Raw genomic sequence first — 27847 nt, 5'->3', positions numbered from 1 at the left:
AGCTTCTATTCAGGCAAGGCATAACTGCAAGCTTCAGGATAAAGTACCCATGCTTGAAACCTTTGATAAACTTGGGAAACAAAAATACCACCATAAATTTCATTAGAATCTTAAAGGTTCTCAATTTCAGATTAATGCAGATATCTTTGAATTTACTAAAGAAGTTTCACCCTTAGTAGTGACCTACTACTTGCATTTTTAGATAATTATAATTATCAAGATTTAAAATATTATGAGATGTGAGCAATTCTTGCCTTTTCATTTAACAAAACCAATATAAACTCTACTGATACCAGTATCTCTTTAACTATGTACTAAGATGGACTAAATTGTAAATAATATACATGTGAAAGGAGAGTATCAAGGTTATATGTACAGCTCTAACTTCACATTCCTGGCTTGGGGTTTTTCCAAAGGACTGAAAAGTAAGAGTAATTGTAAAACAACAAATCTGATACAAAATGTAGACAACAAATCTGATACAAACTGTGGAAGCCTGGCATGCAGTGTAGCCAGCCTGTATCACAGAAGTGCCTGTACCTCAGCAAGAAATGTACACACAGTATATATAATTTCATTTTTTTAACACTGATTGTGGAATACACTAATTTCAGTACAGGAATCATATACATTTCACAGGATGACACAGATAGCAGCTTACTGACGTAATTCAACCAAGCTCACAAAAGCAGTGTGACAAGGCCACCCACACTGGAGTTTCAACTTCAAACCAACCTCCTTTTCTATACTCATTGCCTCTGCAGAGCTGAATTCATACAGCCACCTACTTGCTGATGCATATTAATGATGCGTATTAAAAGGTATCGCACATATAAGCACTGCACTGTTTTTACTGCAAGCCCATGCTAGGGGATGGCTCCTCATTTTTAACATATATTTCCTGCTGGCCAACTTGCTGCTTCAGGAGAGTTTGCTGGATTCAGATCATTAGCCTCATCTCTTGGTTAATTAGAATATCTGTTTATCTCTCATACTTGTTTATTTCTTAGCTTGTTAAAATGCAGTTTTTCAAAGTGGATTTAGTGCTCATAAAATAATGGTCTCACCTCCCTGAAACGGAAATTATTTAGTAAGGTCCTGACTCAAATGTTTCTGCCATGAGGTACCCATTGTAATGGTGGATGACAGAAAAAAAAGCAGGTGCAAAGGGCTGTTCACTTAAACCACAGCAAAATCCAGGCATTATCCAGTGTGTGATTATAGTGTTGCTTGGATGTGGTAAAATAAAAAGCATCAGGTGAAATGAAAGAAGGTGACGCAACAGAAATTGCCTGTTCCTATTCAACACAAACTCCAAGACCCAAAGGTGAGAGGGGACAAATGAAACTGAAAATCCTTCAAAGAAATACAGTGTCCCAGTAACACGATGGTAACTGTGGAAAGAAATCTTTATATGGAATAGTGTCTTTAAGGGAGACAGATAACACACAAAACATGCCAGCTTCATTTGAATGAGAATGTGTATGTTTTTCTTTCCGCCATTTCTTGTGTGTGACAGCATGGCATTGGATATGATCAGTGCCCGTATTAAAGGACCAAGTGTCTACCTGGAAAATAAAGGGTATTCTGGCAATAGACCTCTTCTGTCTGTTATTGCAGAGTTAGAACAAATTCTGTATTCACATTTGCAGCCTTTACACATTTTCGTAGCCCGACTAATTTAAAGAAATAAATAAAATGAGCATGGAATTGACGTTAAGGGCCTCTTTGCTCTGCCTCGTAGCCAGAAACCCTGAAATACCGGGAGCGGGACCTATGTTTGGAAAGCTGTGTTAATGCAATGCCTGTTTCATCACCTCCCCTGGATGGATGTCCATGCCTCTGAGCAGCCTAAACAAAAACAAAACGACTAGGCCTCCAGTCAAACATGGCTGCTTTTCTGGCAGGCTGCGTTAAAAGAGCAACTGTGCATGAATGTGGGCTTTATTAAACCCGGTCCGATTTAACCAAGCACAAGCCCCCGTGCTCTGCGCAGGGGAAGTGGTGACGCTGTCAGGAAGGCAGGAGACATTTCTGGCTGAAGCTCCACCACACTCCTGGACAGCAGAAGGCTGCTGGGCTGATGGCCTCTATGGTGAGGCCATTTGAGGTTCCCTTTGGTGGCACCGCTGATGCTAATGCCTCTGCACAAGTCAGCTGCAAGCATCAAGATCTTGATTAAAAATCTGTATTTATTTAAGATCCCGGTGGCACACTTCCCACAAGCAGCCCTGTCCCGACCAGATTTAGCAGGGACACCGTAATGTCACTACCCCAGCGGTGCCCCCTGCCCCTCAAGGAGAGCCTACAGCTGCTCTAGCAGTAGCAACAGGACCAGACACTCTAGTTTAAAGGCACATCTGGTGAAAAAAAAAACCGCATTTTTTACCAGGGGGATATCCTGAACCGTGACCCGGGGAGGCTGAGGGGCAGGTGGGTATGGGCCACCAGGTCAGGCCCAGGCTGGGGCGCTGCCGTTCGCCCCCCCTGTAAAACACGACGGCAGCTGACGCCGAGGTTTTCCAAAAACTAGGTCTTGAAAAATCACATTCTTTGCCGTCTGCCCGACCCCCAGCAGCAAAGGAACGCCCATCGCCTGACTAGAACCCAACGGGGAGGGGTAACGGGGCTACCCTCGCTGCTCCGGAGCCGCAGCCGCGGGGCAACGTGAGGAGAACACGGGCCGCTTCCACCGGCGAGCGGCCACACGAGCCTCCTCAGGCCCCGGAGCGCACAGCCAAGCAGCGCGGGCTGGGGCGTGCGTGGCGCAGTCCGCGCCTCCCGGAACGCCCCCCGGCGCGGCGGGCTCCCAGCCCGCCACCGTAACCGCCGCCGCCTCCGCATCGATGTCTCGGCACTCGGCAGGCGGCGGCCGCCATGGCGCTGAGCGGTGTGCGGGTGCTGGAGCTGGCCGGCCTGGCGCCCGCGCCGCTCTGCGGCATGATCCTCGCCGACTTCGGGGCCCGGGTGGTGCGGGTGGACCGGCCGTCCCCCTCGGCCTTGGCCACCGACGTGCAGGGCCGCGGCAAGCGCTCCTTGGCGCTCGACCTGAAGCGACCCGCGGGCGCGGCGGCGCTGAGGCGGCTGTGCTGCCGGGCGGACGTGCTCATCGAGCCCTTCCGCCACGGTGAGGCGGGGGCGGCCCTGGGGGGCAGCGGGGCAGGGCCGGGGGAGCGGTGCGGTTTGGGGCGCGGGGAGGTGGTGCGGGGTGGGCGGCAGGGAAGGGGCCGTGGGGTGCGGTGCTGAGGGGAGTCCTGTCAGTCCGTGACCTCTGGAAATGCACCGTGGGGTGTGGGAAGGGGACAGGTTCTGGGGGCGTACCTGGTGTGACTGGGTGAGGAAACGCTGCCGCACGTACCGGGATTTGTGAAGCGCGACACCGCTGCAACGACGGAGGGAAGAAGCTGTGGAAGGTGCTCAGCCAGGGCCTTGCCCCACTGACTGGGACACTGAACAAGTAGTTCTGGAGGGCACCGGAGGATATCTGAGCCCAGGCGTGAGCTTGGGCATCAGTCCTGCAGTGATTTTCATGCCTACTGGTGCAAGTCAACCCACATTTGTAAGGTTAGCGTGGAATCGTAGAATCATTTAGCTTGGAAGAGACCTTTAAGATCATCGAGTCGATCCATAATGTGGGTAAGACATAGCAGATAGTGGTCTGAGTCTCAGAGCTCATGATTCCTCTGAAGACAGCAGATCTAACATGCTGTCTTCATTCATAAACCATACACAGGCGCTCATCTGATGCTCCTGCATGGGCTATTGCAGTATCCCTGCTGTGCCTTGAGGATGGTGTTCTGTTACGAAGACTATAATCGTGGTTAGGTTGGATGGGGCTCTGAGCAACCTGATCTGGTTGAAGATGTCCCCCGCTCATTGCAGGGGGTTGGACTAGATGACCTTTAAAGGCCTCTTCCAACCCAAACCATTCTATGATCATACTTCAGTGAGGAGCTAGCTGAAGTGATTTGGGGTTTCTGCAGTCAGTTTAGAAATCAAAGGCTGTACCGGTTAAACATCACACATCATAAACAGGCTTTTGTGTCTTGTGTCACAGGTAATGGTTTTTTGTTCTGAAAACAGAGTTTAATGGTTGTGATGTTTTTTACCTTAAGAATTTTTTGGTTTGTTCCTCAGAAGCTGTGCAAAGAAAATTGAGACATTAAATTTCATTTTTCACTGTAGCTAGTTTTCTGTTTTCTAGTGGGTTTTGTTTTTTTTTTTTTTTTCTGACAATGGCAATTTTTGTTTTCTTTGATTTTATAGGCACTAGCTCTTTTTTTTTTTTTTTTTAATCTGGAAATGCAGGTAATTTTGTAATTAGACATCAGGTTTTATGGGCCTGTAACTGAACTACGCCAGCCTGTGATCCAACATGAAGCTGGTGTGAACCAAGGAGAAGATGAGAGCCCAAGTGGCAGGAAAGTTTCTCTAAACACACATGTACCACTGACCTTCTGACAATGACTTTATGATAGCAGGGGTTACTTGGCACCCGGTTCCCACTTGTGCTTTTGAAAGTCTTGCTCTTGACCAAGTTTAACTTCTTTCTTCATGGCATTAATCACTTGCCACTGTCCAGTAAATAATACAATAGAAATAGATCTTAAGGAATTTGAAGATTTAGTAATATCATGGACTAGCGTGTGAAACAAGTTGCAGTAATAGATTCTGGGAGTAGGCGTTGAAGTTGTTTTCACCCTTCCTCTCCAAAATGTGTCTCCCTGCAGTGCTAATAGGCATTATAGGGCATAGTCTGACCAAGTGGACTGAGCCAATAAAATTCTATCATTTATTTTCAACTTGAATTTGCTTCTTTTAAAACCACTATTTTAGAACTGCAAGATCAGAATTTTATCCTTGATTACTGTGAACCCATACTGACCAAACCTACATTTCATTGATTTCTAAAAGTTCCTTATTCTCTGCATTACAAAAGAACACATTTTCGGTTGTGCAGTTGTTGCAAATCATTTGTGAAATAGTGGCATGGTCCATTCAAATCAGTCAGTTGAAAGATACAGGAAAACATGGGGTACTGAGAGGTTACTGTGGTTAGGAAAGTATATTCCAGTGAAAGATGGAAGCAGTTTCGGGTCATTTTAATATGGAAAACATAAGAGTTTGCACTTTTTTTTTTTTTTTATATAACAAGCCTTTGGTAGCTTTCATTCAACAGTACATGGATTCATGGATTACAGCAAGTAAGTATGCTGGCAATCTTTTGGGGAATTAAAACAGGAAAAAAAGGTGAAAAAAAAAAAAGGACCCTAAAGCTGAATTTCCACTTAATTGGCTTGTATTCAAAATTTATGCATTATGTTGGTAATTTATAACATTCTGTTTGTTCACAATATAATATGGATACTGAATTAGAATGTATGACTTCATAAATTGCAATTCAGTTCTTTTGTTGTATAATTTAACTTTGAACCATGTATGTTTTGAGTCTTATTAGAACCACTCATCAACCTGGATGAGGAGACAGAGTATATCCTCAGCAAGTTTGCTGATGATACCAAACTGGGAGGGGTGGCTGACACTCCAGAGGGCCGCGCTGCTATCCAGCGTGACCTGGACAGGCTGGAGAGCTGGGCAGAGAAGAACCTAATGAGGTTCAACAAGAGCAAGTGTAGGGTCCTACAGCTGGGGAGGAAGAATGTTGGAGACCTTATGCTGGATGACCTGGAATGTCCTGTCCTGTCCATCCTGTAATGGATGACCTTATGTTGGAGACCTGGAATGTTGGAGACCTTATTATTGCTTACAAGTATCTAAAGGGTGGGTTGAAGGAGGATGGAGCCAGACTCTTTTCAGTGGTTCCCAGTGACAGGATGAGGGGCAATGGGCACAAGTTGGAACATCGGAAGTTCTGCTCAAATACATGGAAAAACTTCTGTACGGTTCAGGTGACAGAGCACTGGCACAGGGTGCCCAGGGAGGCTGTGGAGTCCCCTTCTCTGGAGATTTTCAAGCCCCACCTGGATGCAGTCCTGAGTAATGTGCTCTGGGCAATCCTGCTTTAGCAGGGGAGTTGGACTAGATGATCTCTACAGGTCCTTCCAACTCTGAAAATTCTGTTATTCCCACCATTCCATGAAAAAATAATCGTGAATTAGCATTCTGTGCCTTTGTCTTTTTAAGGTGTCATGGAAAAACTTGGGCTTGGTCCAGAGGTCCTTCTACAAGAGAATCCCAGACTTATCTATGCTAGACTTACTGGATTTGGCCAGACAGGAAGATATGCCAAGTCTGCAGGTCATGACATCAATTATTTGGCTTTATCAGGTAAGCTGTAAAATTTCCTGTCAAATAAAGCTTTTCCCCCACTTAAATTAAGACTCAGGAATTTATTGAAAGGTTATTTGCAGGTAGCTCAAATTACCTGAGGTGCAGTCTGACGAAACAGCTGAGCAGATCTGAAGCATCTCTGTCAGTGAAAGGAGGGTTTCCTTCCCTTTCCATGTGCTTCTCCCTGCTCCTTTCTCTCCAGTCAGCTCTACCACTTGCTTAAACCACACTGTGACCCCCCTCACAAGTCAAAAACTAGCCAGGAGAAATAAGGATGTTTTTCTGCCAGGTTATTGAGGTGAAACTGTTCATTAAGGCATCCAGCAAACAAAAAGTCAGCACAAGAACAGAGGAAACATGGGCTTGACAGGCTGATCGTTTTGGCAGCAAGCAGCCAGCTGTTAGGCTGGATCAGCTTTGTGCTATTTTATCTGAATAAAGTTCTTCTCTGTGAAGAGAGAACTGAAGTTTTTATGCATTTTTGTTTTCTTTGGTGTCTCTCTTCTAGAAAATCCGTATGCTTGCAATCCTGAAAGGGCTGCAGATTATTCTGCTTGTTTGTGAGCAGCTTTTTTTGAGCGAAGAAAAATTAGGCAGCCTGAGCCATTTGAGCTCTTGTGCTTTTCTGCTGTAAATCTCTCTCCATTGATACCAACTGAAAGGAAAGTAAGCTTAAAATAAGGTAGCAATGCTATGTTTCCTTAAGGTGTTGTATACAGTATGCTGTTTTTAAGTGTCATGTTTTTACAAGTATGGAGTAACAAACAATAACAAAATTACCCAACTCTGGTGGTAGCAGTCAGTGTGTCATGCGTGGCTGCACCTACTGCTGTTCACACTGCTGCTGCCTCTGCTGCTCCTCGGCTGTGAGGGAGGCAGGAAAGTGGCCCAAAACTTCTTGGCTTCCCACTGCATGAAGCATTTCTTTTAGCCCCAGCAAAGGCCAGGGCAGAGGCACTGCCAATGTGGTGATCTGGTATCCTTACAGAATCCACAGATCTATAGAAACACTTTTGACTTCGTGTCCAGATGATTTTGAAGTATTATGATATTTTTATTATTAGCTTAGGGAAGGAGTCAGTACAGAAACAGTATTGTCCATCACTACCTTAGATTGTAGTAATTTCTGTTTACAAAAAGAATTGTGTTTTTCTCTGGAACTGATTTAATCAGTAGTATTTTGGTTAGTGCTATCTTCCTGAAGTTAAATTGTTTTACTTGAAATTGCACAGGTCAAGTTTTTCTGCCTATTTGAAGGAAATAGGACAAGGTGTTTGCGAGGTATCATTCCTCAAAACTGAGATCTCATATCCTGAGTATTTTCCTGATGAGCATTGGCTTTCTTTAACTAAAACATGGCTTGCATTAGCAACTCCAGATATAAGTTAATATGTTAATCTGCTGGTGCTTGTGACGACCTTTAGACTGTTAAAAATGAGGTTTTAGTCAGCAACAGGGTTTTATGCTTGCAATACAGGCTTTGGAAACTTCATACTGTGCACTCAGTTGCTTGCACTTTGGAAGTGCAGTAGACCATTAGCTAACTAAACAGTGCATCAGAATCATGCAGTTTTCAGGAAATTTTGACCATGTATGCTGCAAGTCTCAGATCTTAGGCTACAGGCGTGGGAGCAATTTGATCATACTGCAGTTTCTTGGTTGCCCAAAGGGAATCACTGTGAGGGAACTACAAAGAGTAAGGTCACAGTGAAGAGGTTGTTCAGGATGGCAGAGAAATGCTAACAGATTCAAAGCTCCATCTGAAGTAAACTTACTTAGCCCTTGCTCTATTCCCTTTAATTTCTGCATAATTTCTGGCATAAACATAGGCTCCCTGTGTCTGTGTTGCATGCAATCAGAGGTAACCGTTCCGTACTATTCACCCATTCCTCTTATACACAACCTTTTTTTTTTTTTCAAAGGTAGTTGAAGAAGGAGGATAGGACCGAAGTGCAATTATCAGTGTGAAATTCTTTGTTATGATTATTAATTCGTGGGTTATGTGCACAGAAGACTGTACATCTGCGTTTTTACTTTAAAAGATTCAAAGAGGAACAATTTACCAAAGTTGCTTCAAGGCATGTACATAATGCCTATTGAATTCTTATGGGGGAGGTTCTATGAATGTACAAGGTACTAATGTAGAATTATTGCACACAAGTTTTTTTTAGATGAAATTTTGTCCCTATATAGCCAAATTATCAGTGGTTTATCTGTGAGACTTTTATTAATCTATTTAATTAAATGCATCTTCATAATATGATTTCATACATTCTATTATTTTGTGAAATAAAGAGTAATTATTTGCTAAGACACAGTTGAGTAGAGACAGAAAACTGTTGGTAGAAGTTTGCTTTATCCCTTGTTTACTTGCGTAGACTGAAAAGAATGACACTTCCATTGTAGAAATGTAGAAATGAATGTTTATTAATTTTATACTTATGTTTGCTTTGTTTGCTCTGCTGTCAGGTGTGTTGTCAAAGCTGGGTAGGAAAGACGAAAATCCTTATGCACCCATAAATCTTCTGGCTGATTTTGCTGGTGGAGGTGTCATGTGCGCGCTGGGCATTGTTACAGCCCTTTATGAACGTAACAAGTCTGGCAAAGGGCAGATCATTGATGCAAGTATGGTAAGTTTGATCTCAAGGAAGGTGGGGTTTCTTAGGTTTGCTTGTTTGGTTTTTTTTCCTATTCTTAGGTCTGTAAAAGGGAGGAAATTGGAGCTATTCATAAAGTTTCAAATTGAAAACTTGGGAAAGGGAAAGTAAGTAATCTCATAAAATGGCTATTGCTTCGTGTGCAAGCAGTTTTCATGTATCACTGTAGCCATAATGTCCTTATGACATGGGGGACATACTGCGACTGTCCCCCATGCCGTTCCTTGGCTTTCCCTTTACCAGTCTGCCTTCATCAAAAAAATATCAGTTGTGTATATTTGATGAGTAAGCTTGATGTATGGAAATAGGGTGTATAATAAACAATTAACATCATGCAAACAGAGAATTGCAGTAGCTTTATCCAAAATACATCTGCTTATGAATTTGTGACAGGTTATGTCTTATTAGACACTGTTCCCTCGAATAATTACACTGCCATAGATTATTGCCAAGAAGTCACTTTCAAACATTGCGTTAATGTGCTGTAAAATAAATGAAAGGGTAAATTAGCTTACTAATGAATACTATGGATTTTTTCACTGCAAGGCCACTCACTTAACAGGGAGGAAAATACATATTTACATTTATCCTTGAAACCTACATTACCTGCAAGTGTTTTTTTCTCTCTCTGTCTCTCTCTTTTGCTGTTTTACTTTTTAAAGAGTGTTGCAATTAAAATTTGACCTCCCTTCAAGGTGGTGTGATAGAGTGAAGTCTGTGATTTGGACTTAAATATAAATTGAAAAAAAATATATTAATTGGAAAAAATCCCTTTGTTGAAGAGGTTTTGAAGGTAGAAGAACAGCAAGAGATGTTAGCTATCTTGACTTGAGTAAGTTTTTGACAAATTCACATGACGTTCTCAGAAGCAGGCCATGGCATTATGGTCTAGATGAAAATTCTACGGGATCGGTGCAAAACTGGTCTAATGTTTTTACCCTGACAATAGTTATTAGTAGTTGATTGTCAAAATGAAAAAAATATCAACTGAAGCTACGCAGACATCTGTTAGTTTTTTCAGTGTTTTCTCCAATAAGCTGAATGATGGATGAGCAATTGTGTTTAGTAAATTTACAGATGATATGCATGTGGGAAGAACTACAAATCTGTTGGATTAGGATTGAAAGTGACCTTTTCAAATTGGAGAAATGACCTGAAAAAAATTGGCTGAAATTCACGGAAACCACTGCTCTGTAGTTCTCTTAGGCAGAAACAATTAGCTGCACAAATGCAGTATGAGAACAATTGGCTGAAGTACAATCCTGGGGGTTTGTAGTAGTCACAAGCTGAACATGTGTCAACAATATCATGTTGTTGTAAAACACACACACACACTGTATTAGAATGTATAAACAGGAAATAGAGCCAGCAAAGTTTCTGAAGTAATTCTAATCTATTCAACATTTATAAGGCCTCAGGAAATTACTGTTTCTGACGCTGGCCATCATCTTTCCAAAAACAATCACCAATTTAAGGAAGTCTGAGAAACACAACAAAAATGATCGTGAGTCCAAAAATGCGACCTACAATGGAAAATTGAAAGAATTTGTATATTTGTGAAGCAAAAATGGTGGAGAATTATGGGAAGACTTCAAATATTTAAAAATATATCTCTTGTAGTTTTGAGTATTACTTTATTTTCATGATTAGTACTTTAAGTCATTAAAAGAATTTGTTGCAAGAAGAATCAATGTAAGAGTCAATGTAAGTCTGCTAATGTCCTAATAAGATCTCTGGCTGATTGGGAATGGAATGTGTTGTGGGTTTTTGTGGGTTTTTTTTTAAGCCCTCAAAGCTTCTCTCAATTTTTTCTTGTCTCATGGTTGTGGAATTACAGTTCACTGCTGATGTTCCTGGTGTCCTGTGAAATGGATGGGATATTGTCTAGTATCACTGGATGTACTTTCCCTGGCATTTTGTTACGTTCCTTTCATTTGAACAGACTTTCAGTGAGACAGTTTATGCATGTATGTTTTTCATCATCAACAGCAAAGACAGTTAAATAGACTGGGTTGATGAGCCTGTTTTTATATCTCATTTTGTTTCATGGAAGCAGATATTTTTAAAATCACACTGCTGCAGCATTTCAGCTGACATTTTGTTTTAATGTTCTTTTTATTTAATAGGCCTATTACTTAAGGCGCTCTATAGTTTAGGTAGTCTGAATATGTTAATGACTCTGACACATGGTGGAATTTTCTACAGTAGAAAAGTGAAAATGAATTTCTTTTATAGGAACTTTGTGTCCTCAGGGTTACTCTTACTAAGTTTTCATCTTACTTCATCGATTCTTTTACTGACCACTTGTTTGTTCTTTCCTTTTATTGCAATGTCTATTTTTCTGAAATCATCTAAAAAAAGTAATTATTTCTTGTCTTTGAGGTTAATAATTCTAGATTGAGATCCAGATTTTTGTGATAGAAGAATTTGTTCTTTATCTTTTATTTCTAATTAGTATGCTGAAAGGTGAAAAATTATCATCAGTAATATACGCACGAGGAACTCCTCTAGTTAGTGAAACTAAAGTCATACAACAAGAGGATAGAGAGGATTAGGCCAGGGGTTAGATTTGCATCACCTGTTCACAGTGTCCAGTGTTATTGTTGCTCTGCGTAAAAAGTAGACGCTGGGTCCTGCATTTCAGCTGTCTACCTCAGAAGAATTAAATGCCTGGTCTGAATTGATTCGTGTTGGTTGCTGTCTCTTCTCATTGACTCTATAGGGATCATAGGTATCTTACAGTGAGCCTGGTAGTTCCCATGTGCTGAGTAGGTTGTGGAGTGGACACTGCAATATGATACGGTAGGCACAATTGTACCTATTGTACACAATTGTACCTGCACTATTGTGCCACGCTGGAATAGAGGCATGTGAGCCAGGGCCACTCTTTAAGTTCACTCCAAATTCAGACACAGAGCCTTCTGCTGATGGTAGGCATCTGACCAAGCGTGACTCACTCTTTTTGAAAAGACAGCCACAGGAGAGGATGGTGGTAATAATCACTTGCATAATAGTCTCATGGCAAGAGCATTTAGCTGTCCAACAGAAGACTGAAGTTCAAGGTTTTTCTCAGCCTGGAGGTATTCAAAACCAAAACTCCCACATCCTAGAGGCATTCCTCAGTCACAAGGATGAAGATTAGGTTGGTGTGGATTCTTTCTCAGTTTTGTTTGATCATTTCACTCTGCGGAAGGACCAGAAGACTTGCAGAGCAGACAGGTCACCCAGCGTGGTGGTGCCTCTGGATTCCTGTCCCTGCTTCAGAGACTGCTAATGCTTTTAGCATGAGAGACCCATTAAGTGAAATACATAACTCTCTACTGTAATCATTCTGCAATTAGGCTTAAGTGGATTCTCCCTATGTTGTCCTTTTCATGTTTTAAAAGAAAGTGACCACATTAGTGTCTGTGTGGTGTTATTTGAGCATGCCTTTGGAGGTTTGGTGCAGATGTTAGACCTTTTTACTTGTATCTGAATTGCAGTGGGCCTCAGGCAGAAGCTAGCTGTCCAGTTGCCCAGCCAGGGATATTTCTAAAATCCCTATACCAGTCCAAAACAGATGCGCTATTTTATTTTAAGTGTTTCCAGGGTAAGTAGCACTGTACATAGGTATTGTAAATAGTTCTGTCAGCACCAAAATCTAATTTGCGGTTACAGCTTATTCCATTATTATCCCCATCTATTATTATCCTTACTTCCATTGGGGGTTTTGTGTATTTTTTTGTTAATATGAGCAGTGCAAGATCAGATCGTTAGTAAAGCAAAGACTATTTTTATATCCTTGCAATCATTTTACAAACATGGAGATGAAGATATACAGTATTTTCTCATATGAAAGTCCTTTAATTGAGTTTAACATGTGACAAGTAGGGCAGAAGCATTCCTGTCCTTGTGGCAGGTAGTTGAGAAAGAGGCCAAGTAATACACATTAAAAGAAGAAACATTCATGACTGCATACTTCAAAGATTTACATGTTTTAAATTCTTGCTTAGAAAAGTAGAAACTAATAGATCTTTCCACATGAAAATTCAGTAGCTTTTTATTTTGGTACAGTCTCTGTGCTTTTCTCTATAGAAAATATTAGGTTAATTTTACACAGCTGAAAATGCATGAATCAAAATGACCCTCAAAATGATACAGGATTTTCTCTGTTCCACTAGAATGTGTCTGGCTATATTCTGTTACTGCCTCATCTTCTCTTACAGTTTTTCTAATGCAGTTTGAAGAAACCATTTTCTTCTGCTGGTGAGCAAAACTGTAGGATGTGATTTTGCTTGGAAAGACTAGTACAAGCTTGATACTTATTGAAAAGCTGAACAAACTGAAATTTCATCTGATTGTACTCCACAGAGCCAAAATGTTAAGGAGCAAGGTGGAACAGGATTAATCATGTTTTGTAGTGCTGTATTCATCGGACCCTTGCCTATTTAGAGATTACCTTGCTATGTCTATGTAATGGCCAGCGATGAGAGTGGGAGAATAATTTTTGTTTTAATTTAGTGATGGAGATGAGCTTCCAAGTTCCCATGGTATAAGAGAGCCTTAAGCTTTGATTTCCTTCCCTTTTTCTTCTAAAAATAGCAATCTTATTATAATCAATAAATTGAAAGAAGTTAATGTTGAGATAAAAATGTTATACTTGCAGGACTGGTATAGGTGTCTTGATTTCCACAGGTTTAGAAGGCTTGATGACTGTCAGATACTTTATGTTCTATAGAGCCAAGAAGCTCATCTCATGACATAAAATTACTTACATTGTCTTTGTGAACTTCTAATGATTATAAACTTGCTAAATGATGAAACTTTATATGTTGAAAGTGTTACCAATCTGAAGCTGCATTATTACATTTTTGCTTGTTCTTATACTCTAATTCTAGATTATTTTGCATATGCATATAAACAGTAATTGAAAACTTTAAGAAATCAAATTGCTTACCAGAGATTTCACCATTAAAAATCTTAACAAAGGACACAACTGGTAGTAGTTTTTTGGCATTTTGTTTTATGTAGAATTAAGGTAACATGACAACTAATTTACTGAAGCTGTTACTTTTTCCTGTAAATCTCCAAGGTAGAAGGAGTAGCATACCTAAGTTCTTTCCTGTGGAAATCACAAAATTTGGGACTTTGGAACAGACCTCGAGGTGAGAACCTGCTAGATAGTGGTGCACCTTATTATGAGACCTACAAGACCTCAGATGGAAAATTCATGGCCGTTGGTGCCATTGAGCCTCAATTCTATGAGCAGTTAATAAAGGGTAAGTAGCTTGGAGCAATTGTTTCACATCAGCAAAGCATGACTGAATGCATTCTTTAATACTTGATTTTGACTCATGATATTGGTTATGTTGATTTCTTCGTAAAAGCCAAACTCTTCTTGAAACTATTTGGGCAGTAGCGGAAGTAGTTTAGTTAACTTTCTTCTTCTAGCAATTAATTTCTTTCTTTTTCATCCCTTCTTCACCTTACCCATAGAAAATAGACTTAAATTACAGGTTTTATTACTTTATTTTATTTGGTGTTTATTCTCTTTCCATTATTCTGAATATGAAGGATATAAAAAGTTCTCAATCTAATTTTAATTTTGCTTAATGAGTAGAAGGGATACCAACAAATGATATACCTAAAGTAGATATACCCAGTGTTACGTGAACCACATTTTTACATGCATGACTTACATGCGGTAAACCTTTGCTGAGTGAGGGTGGCAGTGGAGTAGCTCCTTATTCTTGCTCAGTCTCTCTGATTATTCTGTGAATTGTAGCGTGGATACCTGTACTGGGTTTAGCTGGGGTGGAATTAAATTTCTTCATAGTAACTTGTATGGGGCTATGTTTTGGATTTGTGCTAAAAATAGCGTTGATAAAACATTGATGGTTTAGTTACTGCTGAGCATTGTTTACATAGTGTCAAGGACTTTTCTGCTCCACTGCCCCACCAGCATGTAGGTTGGGGGTGCACAAGAAGTTGGGAGGGGACACAGCTGGGACAGCTGACCTCAGCTGACCAAAGGGATATTCAATACCATATGACATCATGCTCAGCAATAAAGGCTGGGGGGAGGCTAGCAGGGGGGCCACTGCTCAGGGACTGGCTGGGCATCAGTCAGTTGATGGTGAACAGTTGTTTCCATTTGCATCACTTGTCTTTCTTGAGTTTTATTTTCCTCTCTGTCCTCCCAACCCCTCTTTTCCTTACAATTTTTATTATTATTTGTTTATAATTATTAAACTCTTTTTATCTCAACACACGAGTTTCTTTCTCACTTTTACTCTTCCAATTCTTCTCCCATCCCACTGAGGGGACAGGGAGTAAGTGGGTGTCTGTGTGGTGCTTAGTTGCTAGCTGGGGTTAAACCATGACTATTCCTCTCACAGGCGGCTACTGCCAGCTCAGCCGCAATCAGGTATGTTGTGCTAACAAGACCATAGTCAGTGCCCAGGGCCTGCACTTCCAGGAGTTTTTGAAATTCGGGAGCATGGTGAGATGAAATGAAAGTAGGAGGTTGGAAGGCGTCCCACCTTTGGTGAGCAGGATTCCAAAGAGAGATCTTGTTCTGTACACTTTGGCTTTGTACTTTTGCAACCTGTGGTGCTCCTGAAGTTCTTGCAGATCTGTGGCTCTAAATGGCTGCTTCTCCGTGTAGCTTATAAACGTAGAATATCCAAATTGGTACGTGTAGCTTATAAACGTAGAATATCCAAATTGGTACATGCTGATACATGAAACACATAAGGCAGGCTCCTGGAGTGACTGAGGGACACGTCCAGCATTATAGGCTGCCCCCAGATCAGATGTCAAGTTTGGAAGAGCCATGTTCTTGGCTGAAGAAGCTGGTACTTTGTCCCTCATTGTCCTGAGAATAACCTGTTTGTGAACTCCAGTTCTAAGCTACTTGATCTTGAAAAAGAAAGTATAGTTGATTATTCTACACTTTGCAGTTCTTTGAAATGTTATTCAATCCCTTGAGATTTTTTTGCTTGCAAGAAATGGAGTTGGATAACAAAAATAAATATAAAGCTATCAAAGTAAAATGTAAGACCTCGGTCTGGAAGTTAGGGAATTTGGAATACCCATACATGTCTTCAGGGTGAATGCCTGTATTAAATGCAAAGGAAAAAAGAAAAGAATAAAGCTGCTTACTCAAATACCCATATGTTTGGCTTAAAGTGATTAAACACTGCCCTGCAGTATTCATGCAATTCAGTATTTTATTCTTCTGTAGAGATTAAGTTGAATAGCACGTACCTCCAAGCCACAGGAGTGGGATAGAATCTGTATTTGTTCAAAAAGAAAACAAATTCTGTAAAGGAGTCTGGTCTTGTTTGTTTGTTTGTCACTCCTCTTCTCAGTGAACCTTTGCTGGGCACTCCAGCTTTCTTGTATTGATCATTGCTATGGGGCAAGACTCAGGCTTTTCTCTCTCAACAAGCCAGCCAGCTTATCTAGAAAGAAGACTCTGATGGATGAATCCAGTGGTCAGGCAATATAACGTGATCACTGATTGGCCTCTGTCTTATTTAGATAACCCTTCACTGAGGAAAACACTAAAATTCTCTGTTTTCCTTGTAGTTGTTTCTCAGAAATTTAGAGCATGAAGTTGGAGCAGCAACTATGAATTCATCTGCCTATATTGGGGCACCCATATTGGACAACGTTATTTTCATGTTTGAAAGTATTCCTTATGCTTACAATGCACAGAAATGGCTTGATTTTAACAGCTGAAGTTTCAAAAATAGTTATTGCAGCAATAAAGAACTGGCGTATACGGTTGTAAGTAGACGGCAACTGCAGTCACGGCTGTGCCTGTGTTGCAGTCTGTTTCTGTCATAATTAAAAAATCCAACGTACAGACTACAGTGTCTAAGGAAATTTGGGGTTTTTGCCTTTAATTGTATCACAAACTTCACTTGTTTACAGTTAATAATTTTTCTTTCTTTGTTTTGTATACATGTGCTGCTTAAAGTTTCAGACAGAACTTGAGATTTTTCCTCAATATTGCAGTTAAAATAAGTGGTCTTTCTTTGTTGTATTTTAGGTGCATATTATGAATTGTTCAGATTTTCATGTAGGAAATGTTTATTCCTTCAGTAGTTACAGTTGCAAACTTTCTGTAGCAACAGCATACTAGATTAGAACAGCAGATCCTTTTTGTGGCTTAGGGATTCCTTCCTTTCTGGGATATCTGTTGCAGAAATTAAATTCAGAACTTAAGCCTTTGAATGTTATAGGGAAGAAAAAGCTGCTTGTGAGAATTGTATTGTTTTCACAAATCTGAGGAGCTTTGGTTGCAGCTGAGTCGTCTGTTCAAGGTATTAATTCCCTACTTTGAAGTGGTTTTAAAATTATATGTTCCAGTTAATTTCCATAATTTTATTTCATACTTGTTTCCTGTAGTTCTGGTCAGTTCTGATGGTGAACAATTTGATGCTGTTCCAGATAAAGTATATTCAAAAGCCACTCTCTGTCCGTAGTCAGAGAGTAGGTTACTTTCGCCACCCCTGTCTAATGAGAACACAAGGATATGGGTGTTGCAGATGTAAGAGTTGGAGATTTAAAGATTGCCGAATTGAGAAGGGAACATGATTTCTGAACCATTTGTCACTGCTCACAGAATTCTGTTTAACAGAAGTGAAACTAATTTCCTTTTGGTTTTGGTTCACTTCAGTGTTTCCCTGCAGAATTAGGAACCCAGTGCTGGACTGGAGTGTGGTTAATGACACGATGCGGAAAGTTCTTAAGAGGTCTGCAGAGGGAAACTTAACTAAGTTTAAGAAAATACAGACTCTTAGTTTGAGAATATTGTTGGCAGGGAAGATTAAATTTCTGCTTACCACAAATTTGTGATATTTTTTTAGAAAAAAGTTTATATAAGAAACTGAAGCTATATAAAATAGATACAGTAAATAATTGCTGTAGTAGCTACAGTATTCTGGCCTCACTATAGACTTCTTGCTGTTAACAAACATGCTGTAATCCTTGTTGCTTGTATTTATTTTGTTACTATGAAAGTCATCCAATAAATAACTAAAATACCTTTGCATCTTATGAAAAATCTGATGTAAGAAACATGTGCTACTAATGTTAAGTTTCAACGTTTTCATAAAAAGAGACAGAATGTCTTCCAACTGACCTGTAAATTGCTTCTGCAGGTTTCTCTTTTTTAGCAATACGTGCTTAGTATTGCTGTAGCTAGGCTACAGGAGGCCTGCAGAACACAATCAGTTTTGTTTATCAGGTGAGAAGTAAAGGTTTGGTTCTGCATTATCATGTGGTGTAAATCAGTTACATAAGCTGAACTTAGTATCAACTTACATTGATGTGAGAAGCACTAGCACTCATAGAATCATAGAATGGTTTAGGTTGGAAGGGACCTTGAAGATCATCAAGTTCCAAACCTCCTGCCATGGGCAGGGACACCTCCCACTAGACCAGGTTGCCCAATGCTACGTCCAGCTTGGCCTTGAACACCTCCAGGGATGGGGCATCCACAGCTTCTCTGGGCAACCTGTTCCAGTGTCTTACCATCCTCACAGTGAAAAATTTCTTCCTAATGTTTAATCTGAACCTGCCCTCTTTCACTTTAAAGCCATTCCCCCTCATCCTATCACTACATGCCCTAGCAAAAAGTCCTTCCCCACTCAATAAAGTTCTGAACATGTATTTCATAGTTCTCCTTTCATACTATTTTGATACTCCTACATTGTGTGACTTCTATTTAAAAAGAAGGAAAAAAATTAGGAAGCACTAGAAAAACATAGTTTACATCATTATGAAGGATTTCTACAGGGCTCTCCATTTTGTAATTGTAGAGTATTGTGTGCTGTATTACAAATCTCTTGGTGTACCAAATTCAATATGTTATTATTAAGATGTGCAAAGCGGGCAGTTTCCTTATTAAATTTTAGACACTCTCAGTTACGCATAATGTTAAGTTTTATTTGAATTTATTTATCATGATAAGCCTTAAACATTGTACAGATACTGTAGAGGGACAGGTTCTTGCTGCACCAAAACATTTGCAATTGTGGAAATAAAGTATGTAAACTTGGAGTACAGCTATGGATGCTTTTGCAGCGGTGCTCTGATAGTACTCTGGGCCTTTTGCTGAACTGTCACTTTCTTAAAAATTATTTAGTTTCAGAAACCTTGAGCAGAGAAAAAAAAATTACATAGTTACTTCAATGAAAATTTACTACTGTCTTGGAATATTCTAAAGTTCAATTCCATCTCAGAGTGAGAATGAATTATATTTAGAGAGAGAGGGCAATGGCATACACCTTATGGCTGTGGTTTAAGCCAAAATTAAGCATTCACATAGATGGTTCTATTCAGTCATGCAGTGGCAACATAATCTCAAAATTACTGTGCTATAAGTGTGCAGTTTTGAAAAGAAAATTGGAAAGTTAAAACAAGAAAATTCTGAACAAAGCTCTGCTAGGGATCCTAAATAATCTTTTAAAATATTATGGCTGAAACACTCTAAGAAACTCTTCATTTCCAACATACCAAAGCAACTTCACTAATTTATCTAATGAATTTTACTGTTTTCTCTCTCTTGAAATAGGTGCCTAATTTTGCTGCAGTTTGTCTAAGAAGTTCTGTAGAAACGGATCTTTCAATTTGTTGCATTAGTAAATGAGGTGCAGATATATGTCAATAAAGCTATAGCATTTAAAGGAGACTTAAAGCTATATCACTATAAGGAGACTTAATTTTTCATTTTTCAAAATTCGTTATTTCACAGCTGTTATTTCAAAGGTGGGCTTTTCTAAACAAAAAACCCTAGATTGAAAACTTGAACAAAAAACCTTGGAAAGAAGTTGTGATTGTTTTACCAGTTATTCTCTGTTAAAGATACTTTGCTTTTGATTATGTTGGGTGAAATCTATCATCCTGTGGTATCCCAGACAATTCTGTGCTGTGTAATTGTTTCCTTGTTGACTCAGTCGCTCCTGCTGTGATTCTGCTTGTCTGCACCACAAATGGTTAGCACAGGCTGGAAAATGAGAAGCTGTAGTGCTTAAATGCTGTCGGTTCATGCCATTTAAAGTTGAAGTCTTCAGTGGTCAGTGGAAAATGAGCATGTAATATTAAAGTCCGGGTTCTACATATTGTTCTATTTTGCTAGAGCATGTATGGTTATCTAAGTTCAGCCAACTTTCCATCTGGCACGATCTTCAAATATAATTGTGTAATGGGATAATGGTAGAGCTCTGTTCATATTGGACTGGCTACTAGAACCCAACCATAATTAATAAGCAAATAAATACTTACAAAACAATATTTCCAACTGACAAGATTTCATGCACTGAAACAGAATCTCAGTGTGTTCTTAATTAGCTTTACTTACAGTGGAAGGTAAATTTGCTTCATCTCCTAGTTCTTAGGTAAACTATATAGCACTGTTCATCTTCAGTATTATACTTTGAAGATTAACAAATCAAATTAATTTTGAAAAGCATTGTTAGCTTCTGTTTAGTTACAGATGTTCAGCCGGTATGGGTAATCTTCAGCTGGTCTTTTTTTAGGATGATACAAATAGTTATGAAGGCTAGATTGTAAATTCAGTGATTTAAGGTGCATATGACTTGGTAACTCAATGAGGACTAATGTTTACTGTGTAGTAATACTTATCCTGATTTTTGTAGGTGAAAATGTTTATGTGGGTGTGAAAATGCTTATACTGTTGATGGCTGTTGATTTTCTTCTAAACACGAACAACTGCAATGCTGTATTTCTGAGTCTGGAGATTGGCTATTTCCCTGTGTTTTCCTTTGCACTAGCAGAGAAAGATTGCAAAGCATGTATTCATTTTCAAAGCTACTATTTAAGAATCTTGTGATCAACAGTAAAATTCTTAAATATCGTGATAACTTGGGGGAGACTGTGAGCCCCAAGAAGTGCATGTAGTAGAGACTATGAGCAGAAAGAAAGAACTTTTAAGAGCAGAAGAATGGACATTATCTTCCTTTCTTCTCCCCTCTATGTTTCAGTAGCTGTATGTCTACCCCTCTCCGTGATAAAGAAGCTGTAGAAATATAAGAAAGTTTTTTCTGCTGGTATACGGGTAAAGATTAGATGAGTTCTATGTAAATTCTACCCGTCAACAGGCATCCAGTAGCCAGACCTGTTAGTTAGCAGTTGCAAGTCAAATCATCAACCTGATACCAGATATCCAAAGATACAAGAAAATGCTCAAAATTAAATGTTTGCAGAACTCCCCATTTACTCTTGCCTTTTACACAGAGCTGTTTTATTAGCAGCTCCTTTTGTTGTTGTTTGTGAAGTATTATAACGATTCTCTAGCCTTTCTAGTTTCTCCAGTTAACTGCTTTCTTAGCCCTGCTTTTTCTGAATTTTTCTTGCTACGTTCATGCTCCTGATTTTCAAGTTGTGACTGTTAGGATAGCCTTCAGTGTACCACTTCTGATTTCTGTTTGATATCACAGACTGTGTTTGTACCTGTGTTTGTACTGTCTCCGTTTTGAAAGTGTGGTTTAATCGCCTTTAATCTTTCTTGTTTCTTACATCCTTCTTGAGATAAACCCTACAAGAAGTGATAACAACTCTTAGACCTCCTTGAAGTAGGAGAATGGAAGGGTAGGGAGTGCAGAGAGCAGAATCCATGAGAACAGAAACAGAGATGGGAAACTGGCTGCATAGGAGAGATGTAAACTCCCCAATGAGAGGGAAGGCGATGCTTAGTTAAGGGAATGACCTAGGACTTGCCTAGTTCAGAACATTTTCAGTATAAAGCCTGTGTGTCCGTCTTCTGCTCTTGTGCCTCAGAAGGGATGTGCGTATTGCATACCTAGGTGGTCTATGGGACTGATCTTCTGGGAAGCAGAGTTCTTAAGCAGTTAGTGACTGTAAGGGCTATGGGTTTCACTTTTCCAAAAGAGCAGCAGTGGGCAGTGGGAGCCTGCAAAGTGTGCTGAAGAGGGGAGAGCAGCAAACACTGCTGGAGTCCTTTTGGACTGAGGGAGTCGAGAAGCAGGTCAGTTCGCCTGCAGGCACCCGCAGCTAGGCTGCCTCATGCACATTGAGCTGGGGATATACATCCCCACCATCTTCTCATCTGTGGCCTAGCAATAACCTGGTCGTGTTGGACACACTGTAGCCTGCTGAATGTCCAGCTCTGGCAGCTGTACTGGCTTCTATGAGATAAGTATATTGGTGTAGTCCAAGACCCATTCAGCAGACTTTTGTGTTGCTACGGCCAGGTAGAGAATACAATATCTATTCTAGAAAATGTTCTCAGGACAAAATGTTATCTCCAGGCAGCTGCTGCTCTTATGAAGTGTTTATACAAATGAGTGTTTATTATATGTACTTATTTAAAAGGCTGTGGCTGATGCAGTTTAGTCTAATTGCAAGTAACAGAACATTTTATTCTTCTGCTCCCTCCCCCTCAAGCATAGATATCATAATAATGTTTGAAGCCAGTTTTAATTAGTATGCTCTGCTGTGTTGGACTGCCTGCAAAATACTAGCTTCTCGAGTAACATACTTAGTTGTGGTCAGCACTTTAATTTATCTAAGCTATACTACAGTTAAACTTTGCTTTTCTACTTTCAGGTCTTGGGCTAGATTCAGCTAAACTTCCCAGTCAGCTCAGTTTCTCTGACTGGCCTGAAATGAAGAAAAAATTTGCATCTATATTTGCACAGAAGACCCAAGCTGAGTGGTGCAGCATATTTGATGGTACTGATGCCTGTGTGACCCCTGTTTTATCCTTTGATGATGTTGCCTCACATCAGCATAACAAACAAAGAAGTTCTTTTATCAAAAATGATCAGGAAGAGATAAGTCCTAGACCTGCTCCTCTTCTATCAAGGACCCCTGCTGTTCCATCGCTTAAAAGAGATCCTTTTATAGGAGAACACACGGAAGAGATACTTCTAGAATATGGATTTACTAAGCAAGAGATTCGTAAACTTTATTCTGATAAAGTAGTAGAAATTAGTAAACCAAAAGCTAATTTATAATCTATGCAGATCAGAAAAATTTCAGGCTGATACAGTATATTTTTATGCATTAAAATTGAATTATATGACAAATGTTTGCATGATATCGCTTTTAAATATTTTTTTTTAATTATTAAAGTTTTTAATTTACTTGAAAACAGTGGGAGTTACATATGTATGTACCTGGATGGTCTGCAGTCTAGAATGACACCAAAATTGTGTTCTGATGAGCTACAGTTTGATTAGTAAGCAGCTGTAAATCCTCAAAATGTTTCTTTAAATATTATATGCTGTGAAATCATAGAATCATAGAGTGGTTTAGGTTGGAAGGGACCTTGAAGATCATCGAGTTCCAAACCTCCTGCCATAGGCAGGAACACCTCCCACTAGACCAGGTTGCTCAAAGCCCCATCCAGCCTGGCCTCGAACACTTCCAGAGATGGGGCATCCACAGCTGCTTTGGGCAACCTGTTGCACTGCCTCACCACCCTCAGAGTGAAAACTTCTTCCTAATATCTAATCTAAATCTACCCACCTCCAGTTTGAAGCCATTACCCCTCATCCTATGACTACACGCCCTTGTAAAAAGTCCCTCCCAAGCTTTCCTGTAGGCCCCCTTTAGGTACTGGAAGGCTGCTATAAGGTCTCAGTGGAGTCTTCTCTTCTCCAGGTGGAACACCCCCGACTCTCTCAGCCTGTCATGTTTGTTTCTTTTAATTCTTAGTTACAACGTTGCTTTGTAATATATGTTGTAATTACATGAAGGCAATACTTTTCATAAAATATAGTTATATTCTTCCTAAACAAGTGATTGTGTTGTTTACTCACAGATTAGAAGGGAATTTTTTTCTCTATCTTATCATATTAATTCATTTGCCTTATCATGCCAAAACAACGATCAAAATAATGCTGTTTTGTTATGTGCTGCTGTAGAGTTATTATCATAAAGTAATTCTATTTAATAGCTTGACTACATTTTCCTAATGCAGTTTCCTGATTGTATTACATTTGGAGTTTCAGTTTGCCTGGAGAATTACTTCAGAACAAAATTTTTTATTTTAAAATAGCTGCCAAATATTAGTCCTTTCCTCTCTTTTTGAAAAAAACAGTAGGAAACATAGCTGCACAGGTTTTAAACAATGATTATTCCATGGTGGTTTTCATTTCATTCAAAATTAATCTGTCATTTGAAACAGTCTCCTTGAATGCAAAATAATTTTGCTTTTAAAAATAATTAGTTCTATGGCCTTAATACAGTTTTCTATAGTCTAACATGTCAGGAATTATAAGAGGTTGGGGTTTTTGATAATTTTGTCAGAGTGTTTCCCTTGCTGAAGATTAGTTTGTTGCTTACAAACACTTCAAAAACGAAATATACTTTAGCTCATTTTATTTGTGTCATGCCAAAATGTCGGCATTATTACTGTAAAAAAACTTTTACATTCTACTACATAAACACCTGCCTGGAAGCAAGAATTGTCTAGCAGGTTCTGACAAATTAGATAAACAATCAGCAAAAGCATCTTAAGTTTCCAATTGATAATCACTCTAAAGTAAATTACTGAATATTATGCACCTCAACATTAATATTTGATTATTTGCTTAGTCCGAAATGCATCTGATTGTGTTGGATATCAATAAACATTGTCAATGTTTAATCATTGAACAGTAAACATTGTCAATGTCCAGCCTTGGAATTGAACCTGGCAAGGGATGTCAAGGCCAATAGGAAGGGCTTCTTTAAGTATATAGGAGACAAAAGGAAAAATAGGGAAAATGTGGGCCCACTGTTGAACGAGACGGGTGCTGTGGTAACAGATCATGCAGAGAAGGCAGAGTTGCTGAATGCCTTCTTTGCTTCTGTCTTCACTTCTCGGGCCAGTCCTCAGGAGACCCAGAGTTTGCGGGTAACAGAGAAAGTCTGGAGGAAGCAAGACTTTCTTTGGTTGATGAGGAATAAGTTAGAGATCAGTTAGGTAAACTGGATATCCACAAGTCCATGGGGCCTGATGGGATGCACCCGTGAGTGCTAAGGGAGCTGGCAGAAGTCATTGCTGGGCCGCTCTCCATCTTTGAAAGGTCCTGGAGAACTGGTGAGGTGCCTGAGGACTGGAGGAAAGCCGATGTCACTCCAGTCTTCAAAAATGGCAAGAAGAATGACCTGGGAAACTACAGGCCAGTCAGCCTCACCTCCATCCCTGGAAAGATGGTGGAACAGCTTGTTCTGGGTGTCATCTCAAAGCACCTGGAAGAAAAGAAGGTTATCAGAAGTAGTCAACATGGATTCACCAAGGGGAAGTCACGTCTGACTAAGCTGATAGCCTTCTATGATGGCATGATTGGATGGATGGATGAGGGGAGGGCAGTGGATGTTGTCTACCTTGACTTCAGCAAGGCTTTCAACACTGTCTCCCACATCATCCTCGCAGGCAAGCCTAGGAATTATGGGTTAGATGAATGGACAGTGGGGTGGATTGAACAGTGGCTGGCAGATAGAGCTCAGAGGGTTGTGGTTAGTGGTGCAGAGTCTAGTTGGAGGTCAGTAACAAGTGGTGTCCCTCAGGGGTCAGTACTGGGTCCATTCCTGTTCAATATATTCATCAATGACCTGGATGAAGGGATAGAGTGTACCCTCAGCAAGTTTTCTGATGACACAAAACTGGGAGGAGTGCCTGACACACCAGAAGGCTGTGCTGCCATACAGCATGACCTGGACAGGCTGGAGAGTTGGGCAGAGAGAAACCTTATGAAATTCAACAAGGGCAAGTATAGGGTACTGCACCTGGGGAGGAATAACCCCATGCACCAGTACAGGTTGGGGGCTGATCTCCTGGAGAGCAGCTCTGTGGAAAGGGACCTGGGAGTCGTGGTGGACAACAGGATGACCATGAGGCAGCAATGTGCCCTGGTGGTCAAGAAGGCCAATGGTCTACTGGGGTGCATCAAGAACAGTGCGGCCAGCAGGTTGAGGGAGGTCATCCTCCCCCTCTACTCTGCCCTGGTGAGGCCGCATCTGGAGTACTGTGTCCAGTTCTGGGCTCCCCAGTTCAAGAAAGACAGGGATCTGCTGGAGAGGGTCCAGCAAAGAGCTACAAAGATGATTAGGGGATAGAACATCTCTCTTATGAGGAAAGACTGAGGGACTTGGGTCTTTCTAGTCTAGAGAAAAGAAGACTGAGGGGGCATCTTATTAATCTTACAAATACTTAAAGGGAGGGTGCCAGGGGGATGGGAACAGTCTTTTTTCAGTGGTGCCCAGTGATAGGACAAGAGGTAACGGGCACAAACTTGAATATAGGAAGTTCCATCTTAACATGAGGAGAAACTTCTTTACTTTGAGGGTGGCAGAGCACTGGCACAGGCTGCCCAGAGAGGTTGTGAAGTCTCCCACTCTGGAGACATTCAAAACCTGCCTGGACGCTGTCCTGTGCAACCTGCTGTAGGTGACCCTGCTCTGGCAGGGGGTTGGACTAGATGATCTTGGGGGGTCCCTTCCAACCCTGACCATTCTGTGGTTCTGTGATTCTGTAATTGTAATCTCCAGTGCACCTAAGTCGTGACCCCAAAGTCATCAATTTAAAAACTCATGTTTACTTGAGGGGTTACCCTCAGGGGTCTGTGTTGGGACCAGTACTGTTTAATATCTTCATCAATGATGTAGTGGGATCAAGCACACCCTCAGCAAGTTTGCAGACAACACCGAGCTGAGGGGAGCGGTTGACACGCTTGAGGGACAGGATGCCATCCAGAGGGACTTGGACAGGCTCGAGAAATGGGCCCGTGTGAACTTCATGCGGTTCAACAAGTCCAAGTACAGGGTCCTGCACCTGGGTCGGGGCAATCACAGGGATCAATACAGGCTGGGGGATGAAGGGATTGAGAGCAGCCCTGCTGAGAAGGACTTGGGGGTACTGGTGGATGAAAAGCTGGACATGAGCTGGCAATGTGCACTTGCAGCCCAGAAGGCCAACCACATCCTGGGCTGCATCAAAAGAAGCACAGCCAGCAGGTCGAGGGAGGTGATTCTGCCTGTCTGCTCTCGTGAGACCCCACCTGGAGTCCTGCGTCCAGCTCTGGAGCCCTCAGCACAGGAAAGACCATGGACCTGTTGGAGCAGATCCAGAGGAGGGCCACGAAGATGATCAGAGGGCTGGAACACCTCTGCTATGAGGACAGGCTGAGAGAGTTGGGGTTGTTCAGCCTGGAGAAGAGAAGGCTCTGGGGAGACGTTATAGGGGCCTTCCAGTACCTAAACGGGTCCTACAGAAAAGATGCGGACAAATTTTTTGCAGGGCCTGTAGCAATAGGACAAGTCGTAACAGTGTTAAACTAAAAGAGTTTAGATTCAGACTAGATATAAGGAAGAGATTTTTTACGCTGAGGGTGTTCAGACACTGGCCCAGGTTGCCCAGAGAGGTGGTAGATGCCCCATCCCTGCAAACACTCAAGGTCAGGTTGGATGGGGCTCTGAGCAACCTGATCTAGTTCAAGATGTCCCTGCTCATTGCAGGGGGTGTTGGACTAGATGGCCTTTAAAGGTCCCTTCCAACCCAAACGGTTCTGTGATTCAGCAGAGGTTGGATCAGCTGCTTCACTCAGGTGGCGAAGTGGAAAGCTACAGTTTTGGTACGTCACTTCAGATGGCCCTCTCTTGGCAGGTAAGACTGTTTAAAAAACCCCTAAGTTATCCTGATCACCTTTGTTTTTCAGAAACCGAGAAAATGATTGGTTGTATTGAGGGCAGCACACAGCAGATACAAAAAATACTTGCCAGTGTCTGTTTGGCAGACTTCTGTCAAGCTTTTTATCTGCTGCTAACACTCTAGGGCAATGGGTAGGTTCCCTTACTTATCTTCATGAAGTGCCTTGAAATTCTTTTCCGGATATATGTTATAGATTCTTCCCTCCACCCCGTTCAATCAACAGGAA

General features: G+C 40.9%; 1 protein-coding gene across 1 annotated transcript; it reads left to right on the top strand.

Moving 5' to 3' along the window:
* Positions 1–2877: 2877 nt before the first annotated feature.
* Positions 2878–23224, top strand: AMACR (alpha-methylacyl-CoA racemase; the record flags this gene model as incomplete). The annotated part of the gene is made up of 5 exons (XM_082497508.1): positions 2878–3127; positions 6145–6288; positions 8761–8921; positions 14020–14206; positions 22530–23224. The coding sequence occupies 5 exons, from the start codon at positions 2878–2880 to the stop codon at positions 22937–22939; spliced, it is 1152 nt and encodes a 383-aa protein (XP_082353634.1). The 3' UTR covers positions 22940–23224.
* Positions 23225–27847: the final 4623 nt, after the last annotated feature.

Source organism: Vanellus vanellus (assembly GCF_965231255.1).
Source record: "Vanellus vanellus genome assembly, chromosome: Z".
Taxonomy (NCBI): domain Eukaryota; kingdom Metazoa; phylum Chordata; class Aves; order Charadriiformes; family Charadriidae; genus Vanellus; species Vanellus vanellus.
The sequence above is the reverse complement of the archived record's forward strand: the minus strand, read 5'-3'. Positions and strand labels throughout refer to the sequence as shown.